The following is a 14,413-nucleotide window of genomic DNA, read 5'->3' as shown; positions in this document are numbered from 1 at the left end:
GACATTATCATCTCTGGCTTGGATTATTCCAATAGCCTCCAAACTAGTCCCCTGCCTCTATACTTACTCCTCTACAGCCTATTTTCAACTCAAAAGCCAAAGAATTCCTGCCAAATCAGATCATGCCACTCCTTTGCCCAAAATCCCACAAGAGCTCCCCATCTTAAGTAGAAGAAAAATAGGTCCTTACAGGGACCTAGAGGGCCACAGGATCTAGCCATTATCCTCCCCCAGGACACTGGCCTCTTAGCTATTTCTCAAACATGCCAGAACACTGGCCTCAAACATGCCAGGTAGGCTTCTGCCTCAGGGTCTTTGCACTGACTGTTTCCACTGCCTGTAATGCTCTTCCTCTAGATTTTGACATGGCTTACTCCCTTACCTCCTTCATATCACCTGTTCAGTGAAGTCAGTCTTGACCACTCAATTCAAAACTACAACCACATCCTTAACCCCAGTATCTTCAACCTCCCTTGCCCTGACTTTTTTTTTCTAACAGTCTAAAGTGTCTACCTATGTATAAGACAAATTGTTTATTGTCTGTCCCCTACTAGAAAAAATACCATGAAGCTTTTTCTTTTTCACCAATGTATACCAAGTACCTAGGCCAGTGTCCAGCACATAATATATACTCAATATTTGCTGAATGAGTGACTAACCCAAAATGCTATATATTAGTACAAGTTTAAAGGCTTAAAAACAGTTGTTACAATCAAACGTATTCAGTAATCACTAACCATGTCACTCATCTCGTCAGCCCAGAATTATGTGATTGTGACCAACAACTGTCCCCACTCAATGAAAAAGTCCATTTTACATGGTTCAGCAATGGGTTTTCAACAGTATTTACTCACCAGTTGCAAAAATGAGGCAATTCTGTAAAGAAGACTCTCAATTTTGATGCTTTCTATCTCCAGTGGACATGGCCCTGTGAAATCGGCCATGGAGTACTGGCCAAGAGAAAGGAGGGCCTCTGTGCAATGCTTGAGGGTCATTTCATAGTCCTGCCTCTTAAGTGATTCACACGCTTGTTCACATGACTTCTCAGCTCTTCTGTCTTCCATGACTCAGGGACAAAAATCCTAAAGACAGGAAGAAAGAACAAATCAGAGAAGGTTTTAAAATCTTACTAAACTCTAGCCTAATTCCTACTCAGCTGGATTAATTATCTATCTGAATAGTGACTCTCAACCAGACTTCTGATCAAGGTTGCAGCTGAGCAGTGGCTACTGATGCTACAAAATCTGTTTTTCTTTTATAGTTTATGAAGTCTTACTAAGATCCAAGCAAAATGTCAATCCTAAGTCAGTATCATACAAACAACACATCAAATGTATAAATGAGGCAAATGTATAAATGAAACATGACTTTGAATATGGCAGAGTGTAACAAACAGTGAAAGCTTCTTTTTTAAAAAACCAGAAGGTACAGAAATGTTTCATATCCAAACTTCCCAATTTCAGTCTTGTAATTCAGTGACTGTGACTGCAGAGAATCAAAATCTATGCCATGCAGGATTTTTTCCCACCAACATAAAAAACTGGCTAAAATCCAAGTTTGAACTGCCTAATAATTCAACAAAGATTTCCCGAGGCTGGGGCCTGTGCTAGCAGCACTAAAGTCAAAGACAGAGCATGGCATCACTGCTTTCAAGAAACTCGGATTCTAACAAGAGCAGCAAAGCACAAATGAACAGTTACAAAGACTTATTCCATCTGCCGAAAGGCATGAGCTGGCCTCAAAAGGTGAACAGAAGTTCACCATGCAGAGATGATAGGGAGAGCATATGTGGGCTTTTGAGAGAGAAGAGTTCAAGTGAACTCACTGAGGAGAAACTATGTGACTTCAATTCCAGCTGTGTCAGGGGAAGAGGAGGAGATACAAATGGCCTCATGTGCCACAAGAAGGGAGAGCTTCACTCCACAGGCAATGAGCCATGACAGATTTTAAATTAGGAAGGAATCTGGGGCACCTGGGTGACACATTTGGTTAAGCATCCGAATCTTGGGTTTCTGCTTAGGTTGTGATCTCAGGATCATGAGATCAGGCTCCACGCTCAGTGCAGAGCCCGCTTAAGACTCTCTCTCCCTCCCTCTTTCTCTGCCCTCCCCTCAAATAAATAAATCTCTAAAAATAAAATTATGGGCGCCTGGGTGGCTCAGTGGTTAGGCATCTGCCTTCAGCTGAAGGCTGGATCCTGGAGTTCTGGGATCCCTACATCAGGCTCGACGTGGGGAGCCTGCTTCTCCCTCTGCCTATGTTTCTGCCTCTCTCTCTCTCTCTCTGTCTCTCATGAATAAATAAGTAAAATTCTAAAAAAATTAAAATTAAAAAATTAAGAAAGGAAGGAATCTCTTGTTTAGAAGTCCTGTGGAGAACTGGTGAGAGGCGGGCATTGCCATTAATAAGAGACCACTACCGCAGCCCAAGGAAGAGGTACTGAGAATTCAATCACAGCTTCTCCCCAGCTAGATCACTCACTTATCAAGAGCACAAAGCCTGGGCAGAGAAGACCTAAAATCCTCTGACCTGACAATCATAATCCTGCTTCCGAGGATCACTCTTGCTGACTTCTAGTCACCAGCTCCATCAAGCTGGAGACTGCTTTTCATGCTTTTCATGCCTGCTCCTATCTTACTCACTCTCCTGCTCCTCCCTACCTTCCAACTTAGCAACTGGCTCCAGATATTTATCTGACCCTCTCGCCTCTTTCCAGCCCACACTCCTGCCTGGCCCCTCCAGCTTTGAGGACAAACTGGCCCATGCTCTTCCAGCTGGTCTTTAGCCATCTGCTGCCTGTGCACTGCAGTGAAAACTGAGGGCAGACACCTGTGGATGGGCACCCAAAACACAGTGGCAGTGAGGGAGGCAGGATGACGTCAACAGAGGTCCAGGCCCCTTCAACTTCGAGATACTTGTATGTCAAAAATGTAGAAATTTCTAAGGAATATGTCAACAAAAATTCAAAAAGAACCTCAGCCTTTGTTAGTACTTATTAAAATGGCTGGTATGCACATGTGGTATAATATTATCTACTTTTCTCAGTTTGAAATTTTTAATTAAATTAAAATTTAATTTTAATTAAAAAATACCAAAAAAAAAAAAAAAAAAACCAAAACATGGTTTTAAAATTACAGGATGTATTTTTTTTTAAGATTTTATTTATTTGTTTGATAGAGAATGAGAGCGCAAAGACAAGCAGGAGGAGTGACAGATGGTGGGGGAGAAGCAGGCTCCCCACTGAGCAGGGAGCCCTACATGGTGCTCCATCCTAGGACTCTGGGATCATCACCTGACCCAAAGGCAGACACTCAACCACTGAGCCACCCAGGCACTGCCAGGATATTTTAAATGTTTATTTACATTTAGCAAATTAACTATTAACAAGAAAAACAACAAATCTGCTATTCACAAGATAATTCAACAAACAGGGGCGCCTGGGTGGCTCTTGGTTGGTTGAGGGTCTGAATCTTGATTTCAGCTCAGGTCGTTATCCCAGGGTCATGAGATCAAACCCCACAGCCGGCTGCACACTCAACAGGCAGTCTGCTTGAGGATTCTTCTCTCCCTTTCTCTAAAATAAATAAATAAGGGATGCCTGGGTGGCTCAGTGGTTGAGCATCTTGCCTTCAGCTCAGGGCGTGGTCTGGGTACCAGGATGAGTCCTGCATCGGACTCCACACAGAGAGCCTGCCTCTCCCTCTGCCTAGGTCTCTGCCTCTCTCTCTCTCTGTATTTCTTGTGAATAAATAAATAAAATCTTAAAAAAAAAAAAAAAAAAGAATGGCATTACATGATCACTAACTTATTACACAGACCTCAGCTGATGCTGATACTTTGGGCCAAACAGTTCTTTGTTTCAGGAGGCTGTCCTGTGCTTTTTAAGATGTGTAGTAGCATCTCTGGCCTCTACTCACTAGATGCAAGTAGTATCTCCCAACCTGTGACAACTAAAAGGGTCTCCAAACATGAGCAAATGTCCCCTGGGGGGTAAAACCATTCCTTACTGGAAACTACTGATACAAACAAGCATACAGTGTTTGCTTGCCAGATAACAACAACAGTAGACAGATAAATCCACGGACACCAGAGGCCCCAGAATGAGCAAATATTTCCTGTAAAACTCAGCCCACATCTAGAAAATATTACAAAAAGAAGTAAAAAGAGAAACTAAGAATGCACAAGCTAAAATCTTTCTTAGGGAGGGAATGTAGCACAATGATCCAAAGCACAGGCTCATAGCCAGAGGACTTGCATTCAGAACTCACAAGCCCCCCTCACTCACCATCAGCCCTGTCACTCAGACACTCACCAGCTGCATGGCCTGGGGCAAATGACTTAACCTCTGGTATCTCAACTTACCTCTAAAATGGCAAGACAACTAATGCCTACCTCCTATGGTTAATGCAGGATTAGGTGAAATAACATGCGTGGAACACTTATAAGAACGCCTGGCACACAGTAAGTGCTCAGTTAAGTGTTAGCTATTGTTATTTCCCTAAAATTCCAAATTTTCTATTTATATAAAGTAGAATCACTTCACTGATCTCAACATACACTGTAATTGTAGGAAACAAAATAACACTCTATGTAACTACTTTATCTACTTAACAGAGGAGTTATTTTCATCTCTTTTATCTATCTCTATGATTATGGAAGAAAAGCCATTGGAGAAGTATACTTGTAGGTCACTCATCCAGGCAAGATAACCCCTAAAAGTAGCTACAGAGATCACAGACTCCTGCCAACATTAGTCCCCAAGCATATTTGCCAAGGAAATCTCAGTAACGCTAATATATAAGTAGAGGTTAGAAGCAGAACTAGTAACGTCAGGAGCTTTGTGGGTAAATGACTTAATAAAGAGTTAACATCTGATTCCTTAGGTTCCAGTGCCTACCTCAGAAAAGGATGTGAAGGTTTCTCTCACAATTAACCTTTGTTAATCGGTGCTGGTCATCGGGTCCTACCCGAACCTCACTGGGGTACTCTGCTGCAGCGTGCGTCTTGGTACGAAGCAGGTCTTAGACTCGTTTTCTCTGGTTTTTCAGAAAACAGCATGACCTTCCTGCACATACTCCTGATGAAGTTAAAGTGCTTTCTCAAACACAGAGTCAAAGTGAGATGATGCCACAGACCATGCCAGGGTGGACTCCAGAAAACGCCCGGTAAGAGATGTAGAACTAGGGATCCCTGGGTGGCGCAGCGGTTTGGCGCCTGCCTTTGGCCCAGGGCGCGATCCTGGAGACCCGGGATCGAGTCCCACGTCGGGCTCCCGGTGCATGGAGCCTGCTTCTCCCTCTGCCTGTGTCTCTGCCTCTCTCTCTCTCTCTCTCTCTCTCTCTCTGTGACTATCATAAATAAATAAAAATTAAAAAAAAAAAAAAAAAGAGATGTAGAACTACTGGCCCAGACCCGCCTCACTGGGGCGACAGACGCTCCTGCGAGGACAGGACACAGCCCTGTCACCAGCATACAAGCCTGGCCACCACAGCCTGGTCCCGGCGCAGCCGCTGACCAGCCGGGTCCCGACGAGCCTCTCCCACGGGGGCAGGGAGGCCCAGGGAAAGGAGCGGAGTCCCACGAATCCCATCAACAGAGGAAGAAGCTCCACGGCCGCCCATTGTGGGATCTACCTCTATCGGCCTTGGTTCTTTCTCTCCCTGTCAAAAATGTCCAACATTCACAAAAAGAATGTAAGACACTGACTTCCTACAACTGCGGCCCCGTGGGGAACACAAGCTCGGGAGTACAGAACTCCACAGGCAGGAGGCGGGAATCAGAAACCAAGGGCCCAAACCCAATCCACGAACTCCTGCAACCTGCTGCCGACCTACAGCAGAGACTAGTATCATTAGTCGTTGGGCCACCCAGCACCCAGTCCTCTTCCCGGTGATAAAAGCTCGTGTTTCCCATTTAAGAAGTCACCTGTCCCTCGCTCTCAGTCCGTAAGTCTCCTCAAGACCCGACTACACCAGGGAGGCCAATGCTACCACGTGACCACGACCGACCAATCCAAGCCCCAGCCGCAAACACAGAGGTTGGCCCAGGGTAGGACGTGTGACCCCATAAGAACCAATGAGACACGGGGCTTTTGCTGAGGCTTCTGGGAAAGAGACAAGTGTTCCTTCTTGCTACACCCAAATCTGACGGGCTCCAGGGGTTGAACATGCTGCGGCCGTATTTCTAACAAAGAGCGCCTACAACTGAAGCATGCACAGGAAACGGCAGAGCGGATTCAGGGGAGAATGGAGTCCTCCCGTCACTACTTGAGCCCTGACTCCAGCTAGCTATGCCTGGACTTTGCAGTTAGGTGAGCTGAGAAATTTCTTTCTAGTGTAAGCCAGTCCAGGCTGATGTTTCAGGCAGTTGGAACTAACTGATACATATGTACCTCTAATTAGTGCCTCGCAGGAAGTGAAACACTGGGCTGAGCACTGTCTACACACATAACGGCTAATAACACTGGCCAGAGTTACTGATTACTAATAACAGGAAGTGTATCAAGAGGGAAAAAGGTGGGCATGGGAGAAAAATGGTGCAATATTTGGTTATTCTGCCTGTTGAAAATATAATTCTCTAACATTTGTTTTAAATGACTTCACCATAAAACTACTTCAGCAATAAGAACCATTTACTGAATGCTTACTGTGTACTGGATGTTGTTGAAAATACTCTATGGAATCTAATTTAATCCCCATGATGACCTTATAAGGTGGATACTATTATTTTTTCCATTCCCATTTATGACAAGGAAACTAAAGCACAAAAAAGTTACTTACCCACAGTTACACGGTAAGTAACAGAGGCAGGATTCAAATCCAAACAGTATAACCCAGTTCATGCCCTTAGCCATGACACCGACTCTAGACCCACAATGGAGGCTCCAATGCTGTTCAAAGAATAGAAACTCAAACCCAAACACTTCCAAAGGCATCCAATGTGAATGTAAAGGATTACCATTTTAACTCTGAAACAGTCTTACTGATTTCCTACATAATTCTGCTTTATAAAAGTATACGTATTTTGACTATATTAGAGATTACCATTAAAGAGAAAGCAGGAAAATCCTCCCAAACCTAAGCCAGTCATCTCCTTTGGTTAAGCAAAAGTCCTAGGTGTCCCTAAGACTGAAGAGTATTTTAATTAGCATCACCTTTCCAGAAAATGATAACATTTGCACTTTCCACAAAAGTCAACCTTATGAGATAATTTCTATCACTAAGTTAGCTTTCACTACTTTTATAGGAAAGAAACATTTTAAAATCTATCCTGAAGATAGATTTAGATCTTAGTACAATCCAAAGGAAAAAATGATAAAGCTGATCAAAATTAAACATTTTTACTCTTTGAAAGACACTGTTAAAGGAATGAAAAAAATGCTAAAGATGAAGAGAAAAGTATTTGCAAATCACATATCTGAAAAAGGATCTATATATATCTGGATATACAAAGAACTCTCAAACCTCAATAATAAGAAAACAACTGGGGTGGGGGAGATGGGTAACTGGGTGATGTACATTAAGGAGGACACATGATGTAATGAGCACTGGGTATTATGTAAGACTGATGAATCCTGACCTCTGCCTCTGAAACCAATAATACATTGTATGTTAATTAATTGGATTTAAATAAAAAATTTTTTTTAATTTTAAGTTGGGTAAGGATTTCCAAAAACACTCCACAAAGAGGATATAATGATGGCAAATTAGCACATGAAAAGATGTTCAATGGCTTTAATCATCAGAGAAATGCAAATTAAAACCATGATTAGATACTACTACATACTTATTAGAATGGCTACATTACAAATATTGATAATATCAGTGGTGTGGAATAACCAGAACTCTCATACATTGCTAGTAGGAATATAAAATGGTACAGCCACTCCAGAAAAAGGGTTGACAGTTTCTTAAAAAGTTAAACATATACTCACTATATGACCCAGCAATCCCCCTCTGCCCACAGACAGCTACCCTGGAGAAATGAAAACGTAGGTTCACACACAAATCTGTACACAGATGTTTGTAGCAGCTCTATTCATAACTGCTAAAAATTGGAAACAATCCAAATGTCCTTTAATGAACTACTCAGTAATAAAAAAGAATTTGCAAAATATGGAATATCTTAGATGAATGTTAAAGAGTAAAAGTGTCCAGTCTTAAAAGCTTAATATTGTTATGATTCCATTTGTATTACATTCCAAAAAGCCAAAACTATAGGGATGGAAAAAGATCAATGGTTGTTGGGGTTAGGGGATGGGGATGGTAACTATCCAAGGAGAGCAGGAAGGAGTTTTTCAGGGTGGCGATACTGTGTATTCTAACTGTGGTGATGACTGCACTAACTATACATGTATCAAATTGGAAAAAATTTTCTTACCAAAAGAAAAAAGCCACTTTTACTCTATGATAATTTAATAAAATTTTTAAATTACTTTTAAAATGTGAGTCATGGGACACCTGGGTGGCTCAGTTGGTTAAGTGTCTGCCTTTGGCTCAGGTCAAGATTCCAGGACCATGGGGTGGAGCCCCACATGGGGCTTCCTGCTCAGTGGGAACCTGCTTCTCCCTCATCCCCACCCCCACCCCCTGCTTGTGCTGTTTCTCTGTCAAATAAATAAATAAAATATTTTAAAAATGAAATAAATATGAATCACAATGTCACAACACAGGTTTTAAAAACTGGGAAGAAATAGATACAAAAGGATAAGTGTGTTGTTGTTTTAATATTTTATTTATTCATGAGAGACACAGAAGAGAGGCAGAGACACAGAGAGGGAGAAGCAGGGTCCCTGCAGGGAACTGGATGTAGAACTCGATCCCAGGACCCCGGGATCACAACCTGAGCCAGAGGCAGACGCTCAACCACTGAGCCACCCAGGCGCCCCACTGTGTGTTGTTAATAAATGGAAAACCTATACATTTCCCTTCCCATGTATATACGCTTTAGAGGCAAAAACGGAGTCTCAGAAAGAATGTCTCCAAAGAGAGCAATCATTGAGTTCACTTGGCACAAAATATAGGATACTTCTGAAGAATTCCATCATCGCTAGGTAATTTGTCCAGGACCAAAAGTAAATACTGGAAGAAAAATGAAATCAATAGTGCACTACAAAGGTGGTAGGTAGACAGGCCTGGACTAAGACATTTTCAGTAACAGATGGTAAAAAAGAAAGGAGATTTGTAAAAGCATCGTTCTTTTCCCACTGTGGATTTCTTTCTATAACAATATGAGAATAACCACCAGACCACCATGAAATCAAGTCATAAAATGTATTTTATTGTTAAAAAAAAAAAGTGTTATCTTCCTTAAATTAACTTTTCTGGTTAATAATATAAGATTCCTCCGTTATTTCAAAAGAGCTAAAGCTTATTTGATTACAGACAGACTTCAAAGAACAAAAATAAACTGTGATCAATCAGCAGCAGCCAATAGTAGTAAATAAAATTTCTTCAATCTAAATTGAAGATGATTTCTATATCTCTGACTTATACATTTGTTTCCATCAGAAATGAAAAAATTATTTTCCTCATAATTAACTTGAGTGGAATGAATCACACTGCATTTGTCAAGATTTTAGAAGACTGATGAGTTATGCTGAACATTACTACTATGCACTCTGATAGAAATCACTAACAGCCACAATCGGGTCTTGACTAGACCCCAAGTTGTCCTTAATTATTAAGCTATATAAACAATAAAACCATAGGAAAACTTAAAAGACCCATACAATAAAATACATAAGTTTCTTTCTTTTTTTTTTTTTAAGATTTTATTTATTCATGAGAGACAGTGAGAGAAAGAGAGAGAGGCAGAGACACAGGCAGTGGGAGAAGCAGGCTCCATGCAGGGAGCCTGATGTGGGACTCAATCCCGGGTCTCCAGGATCAGGCCCTGGGCTGAAGGCAGGCGCTAAACTGCTGAGCCAGCCAGGGGTCCCCCATAAGTTTCCTTACATAACTAACAAAACAAAAATTTAAACAAAGGAAGAATTGCTAAAAAAAAAAAAAAAAATTAAAGATTCACTTTTTTTACAAAGTCATTAATTTAGCTTTAATCTGCCTCATGCATTATTTTCCCTGTGGAAACTATTATTCCCAAAACAAGACCCTACTAGGAAATAAATGTATTGTGAAAAAAGAAGAAAAGCCAGATTGATACATTATTAAAATAACCCACATGACCTAGCCCAGTGGGGTAAGAAAAGCATATCAGAGTATGCCCCCTTCTCCAGACTAAGCACAGCTGTGAGGAGACAGTGACGCTGGTAGACGTGTGTCATGCTTCCTCAGGAAGGCAGAAAGTTAAGAACTATTACTTGAGAGGTGGCATGGTGGTTCTGAAACGCCTATAAAATAATGTCCAGGCTCACCACTAGATATCCAGGCCACCCACAGCCTGGCTACGGCCTAACTTTCCTACCACTCCCCAAGGACAGGCTTCTGAGTCTCTTGACAATGCCCTTTCCACTGCCTGAATGTCCTTTCCCTCCCCTCTCTGAACCTAACTCCTACTCAGCTTTAAATGAATCCTTCCAGACTTCCATAAGATGCTCTCACATCCCCTCCCCAAACCAGTACTACTTCCTATAGAATGATCTAGCCTCTTAATCATCTATTATTTTGAATTAAATATATAAGATGCCTTATCTGGGGGCCTCTAGGGGCTCAGTCAGTTACATCTCTGCCTTCAGCACAGGTCATGATCTCAGCCCTGCCCTGCATCAGGCTCCCTGCTCAGCAGGGAGTCTGCCTCTCCCTCTCTCTCTGCCCCCCTCCCCTAATTCGTGCTATCTCTCTCTCTCTCCCTCAAACAAATAAAAAAATTTTTTAACAAATAAAATCTTTAAAAAAAAAAAAAAAAAGATCCTTTATCTGCCCAACACAACCATCTTATAAATAGGGGTCATATTTTATATTCTTTATATCCCCAAGACAACCATTCAGTTCACTAAAGCCATTCAATAAATACTTTAATTGAATTTCCCAAAGAGATGGCCTAAAATAACCTGAATGCCAAGCATTCCAAGAACTGTCCTGTACCAAATTCAGTACTCATTAGAATTCCATGTCATAAAGAGGAATGTTGTGTTATCTTTAAATTTATCTGCTTTTATCCAAAACTGGAATCTGTGATGGTTCTATGGGATACACAGGCAAAATATTCTGCAAAGTGAAGAAAGTTCTATTCATTGTACTGTGTTTAATATTCACCCAGACTTGCATTTTTCTCTAAAACTCTTATAAAAATCTCTGAGCATGCAAGAAGCATTAGAAGAGAGACTAAGCCTATTGAGAAGAAAATTAGAAAACTAGAAACTAAGATCATCAATCATATTCCATCTTGAATAATCCCTTTCATAAAGAGGTAAATTCTCCTAAAATCCAAAATGAATGGAATTCAATATAGTAAAGTGTAAAATGCTTTAAATATATAAAAGAAATACCCAAATGGACTTCTTACCCTCTGTAGTAACTAAAATGATAAAAGCAAAAAAACCTAAATTTAACAAGTTATGTCAACAGCTAAAATTAAAGGGTTCTTTTTTTTCCCATCTTAGTTTGACTTTTCCTGACCCGTATTTTAGAACTGTCAGCAATTCAGGAGACAGGCTGCTTTCAATAATTCCAAATTATTTCTTGAAAAGTTTGAGCTTCCTCCCAAATCATTTAACATGTCTACTAATCAATAAAAATATGTATATTTAAAAACCCATATTTATGAAGCAATCAAATTACATTAAAAGACTGACTTTCTAGAAAAGGTAGCTGCTTGCCAAGAAAATTATATTACTAAAAAAAATTTTCTATTCTTTGCATTTCTTCATTTTCCCTTTTGGATTATCTGTGGAGACTTGTACACACATCATAATCCCAAACAGTTGAGCTTTTTATATAAAACATAAATCAATTTTTAAAAAGCCAACTGCATAATTAAAACAAAATGGCACTACTACCACCACCATCCCTCTTAAAAGCTGTCTTTAATTTACCAACAGTCTATGTTTTAAAACAATATTTTCAAATCAGTCTTTGAAACTCAATACAGTTTCCTACTCTCATTTGATAAGTAAAAACAAGTAGATTATACAATGACACGGTATATAATCTTATTTTGTAAAACATATATACATATTAAATATATTATATAAAAAGCCAAGATAGGAAACAAAATATTAAAAGTATCTCCCTCCCCAAAACCTGTACCAGGTTTGTAACTCCAGTCTGATCATGAGGAAAACATCAGACAAACCCAAACTGAGGGGTACTCTACGAAATACCTGATGGGGGTGCCTGGGTGACTAAGTCCATTAAGTATCCAACTCTTGCTTTCCGCTTGGGTCCCGATCTCAGGGGCTTGGGTCCTGATCTCAGGGTTGTGAGATGGAGACCCGCGACAGGTCTGCTTGGGACTCACTCTTTTCTGCTTCCTCTGCCCTTCCCCACCGTACACTAGCACACTCTGTCTAAAATAAATAGATCTTTAAATAAATGACTACCTGACCAAGACTCTTCAAAATTATCACAAAAACAATAAAATTCTGAAAAATTGTCATGGCTCAGGAAACAGGAAAACTACATTCAACATGGATCCTGGATAGATCTTTCAACAGAAAAGGCTTTAGTAGAAACACTAGAGAAATTCAAATAAAACCTGGGTATTAGTTACCACTAATGTTCCAATGGATTTGACAAACATACCATAGAAGTGTAAGGTATTAACAATGGAGGAGCCTCTTCTTGGGAAAATTCTGACTTGCAAAAGAGGAGCAACAGGTATGGTGTCTGTGAATTAGAATATTTACCCTGATTTTAGATAAGCTGCATAGATAAATCTCTGTTCAAGTATAAACTAAAAACAAAAACAACAACAACAACAAAAAACCAACGAGGGAAACTAGATGAAGAGTACAGGAGAACTCTAGCCTACATTTACAACTCTTCTGTAAATCTAAAATGATTCCAAAATTAAAAGTTTATTTTAAAAAGTGGATATCTCTAAGTGGTGGGTTATGGATTTTTTTTTAGTTCTCTACATTTTTCTTTTTTTTTTTTTTTTTAAGGTTTTATTTATTTATTCGTGAGAGACACAGAGAGAGGCAGAGACATAGGCAGAGGGAGAAGCAGGCTCCACACAGGGAGCCTGATGTGGGACTCGATCCCGGGATTCCAGGAACATGCCCTAAGCCAAAGGCAGGCACTAAACCGCTGAGCCACCCAGGCATCCCTTTTTTTTTTTTTTAATCTTTATTTCTTTATTCATGAGAGACAGAAAGAGAGAGACAGAGACATAGGAAGAAGGAGAAGCAGGCAGCTCACAGGAAGCCCAAAGTGGGACTCGATCCCGGATCCGGGGATTATGCCCTGAGCCGAAGGCAGACGCACAACCGCTGAGCCACCTAGGTGCCCCTCATCTGCATTTTTCAACAAGCAACATGCTTCACTGTCATGGAAGGCATCTATGCTTACCACTGACCACTGTATCACCGACACTATACCATGCTTCATTGTCATAAAAAACAAAAAGGGGTGGGAACTATTCTAGATCTTAAAAAAACTAAAGAGAGGTGCCTGTGTGGCTCAGTCAATAGAGCATGCAATTCCTCATCTCTAGCTCCATGTTGGGTGTAGAGATTACTTTAAAAAAAAAAAAAAATCACAAGGAGCAGAAAATACATTTACTATACTGTAAAAACCCCATGTAAGAGTGGACCTACACAATTCAAATCTGTATTAATGAAGTACCAATCCGGGCAGCCCAGGTGGCCCAGCGGTTTAGCGCCGCCTTAGGCCCAGGGCGTGATCCTGGAGACCCGGGATCGAGTCCCACGTCGAGCTCCCTGCTTCTCCCTCTGCCTCTGTCTCTGCTTTTCTCTCTCCTCTCTGTGTATTCTCATGAGTAAATAAATAAAATCTTAAAAAAAAAAAAAAAATGAAGTACCAATCCAGTATGTCTGCCACTTACCTTCAACTGGCCCTGAAAAAAACTATATATATATATATTTTTAAAGATTTTATTTATTTATTCATAGAGACACAGAAAAAGAGGCAGAGACACAGGCAGAGGGAGAAGCAGGCTCCATGCAGGGAGCCCGACGTGGGACTCGATCACAGGTCTCCAGGATCAGACCCTGGGCTGCAGGCAGTGCTAAACCGCTGTGCCACCGGGGCTGCCCGAAAAAAACCTATTTAGACAGAGAAAGCAAATTTTGGCAAATGCTAACAAATGAGTAGTGTTGATTATACTAGTCTTTCAACTATCCTATATGCAGAAACATTTTCATAATATAATTATCTTTTAGATTTTATTTATTTATTCATAAGAGACAGAGACAGGGGCAGAGATACACAGGCAGAGGGAGAAGCAGGCTCCCTGTGGGGAGCTCAATGCAGGACTCCATCCCAGGACTCCA

General features: G+C 40.7%; 1 protein-coding gene across 5 annotated transcripts in view; it reads right to left on the bottom strand.

The window, feature by feature from the left end:
- Positions 1–14,413, bottom strand: part of HELZ (helicase with zinc finger) — a 159,819-nt gene that overhangs the window by 131,485 nt on the left and 13,921 nt on the right. For 4 of the 5 annotated variants that reach the window (XM_041723762.1, XM_041723761.1, XM_041723764.1 and 1 more), the window contains one exon: positions 855–1,082. In XM_041723762.1, the coding sequence (XP_041579696.1) occupies positions 855–1,064 (210 nt within the window). In that variant the 5' untranslated portion in view covers positions 1,065–1,082. Of the gene's footprint in view, positions 1–854; positions 1,083–12,701; positions 12,786–14,413 lie in introns of all 5 variants that reach the window. The other variant, XM_041723763.1, reaches the window with a different exon arrangement.

The sequence above is a fragment of the Vulpes lagopus genome, chromosome 12 (assembly GCF_018345385.1).
Source record: "Vulpes lagopus strain Blue_001 chromosome 12, ASM1834538v1, whole genome shotgun sequence".
Taxonomy (NCBI): domain Eukaryota; kingdom Metazoa; phylum Chordata; class Mammalia; order Carnivora; family Canidae; genus Vulpes; species Vulpes lagopus.
Note: the sequence above shows the minus strand (reverse complement) of the source record. Positions and strands in the feature narration are given on the sequence as shown.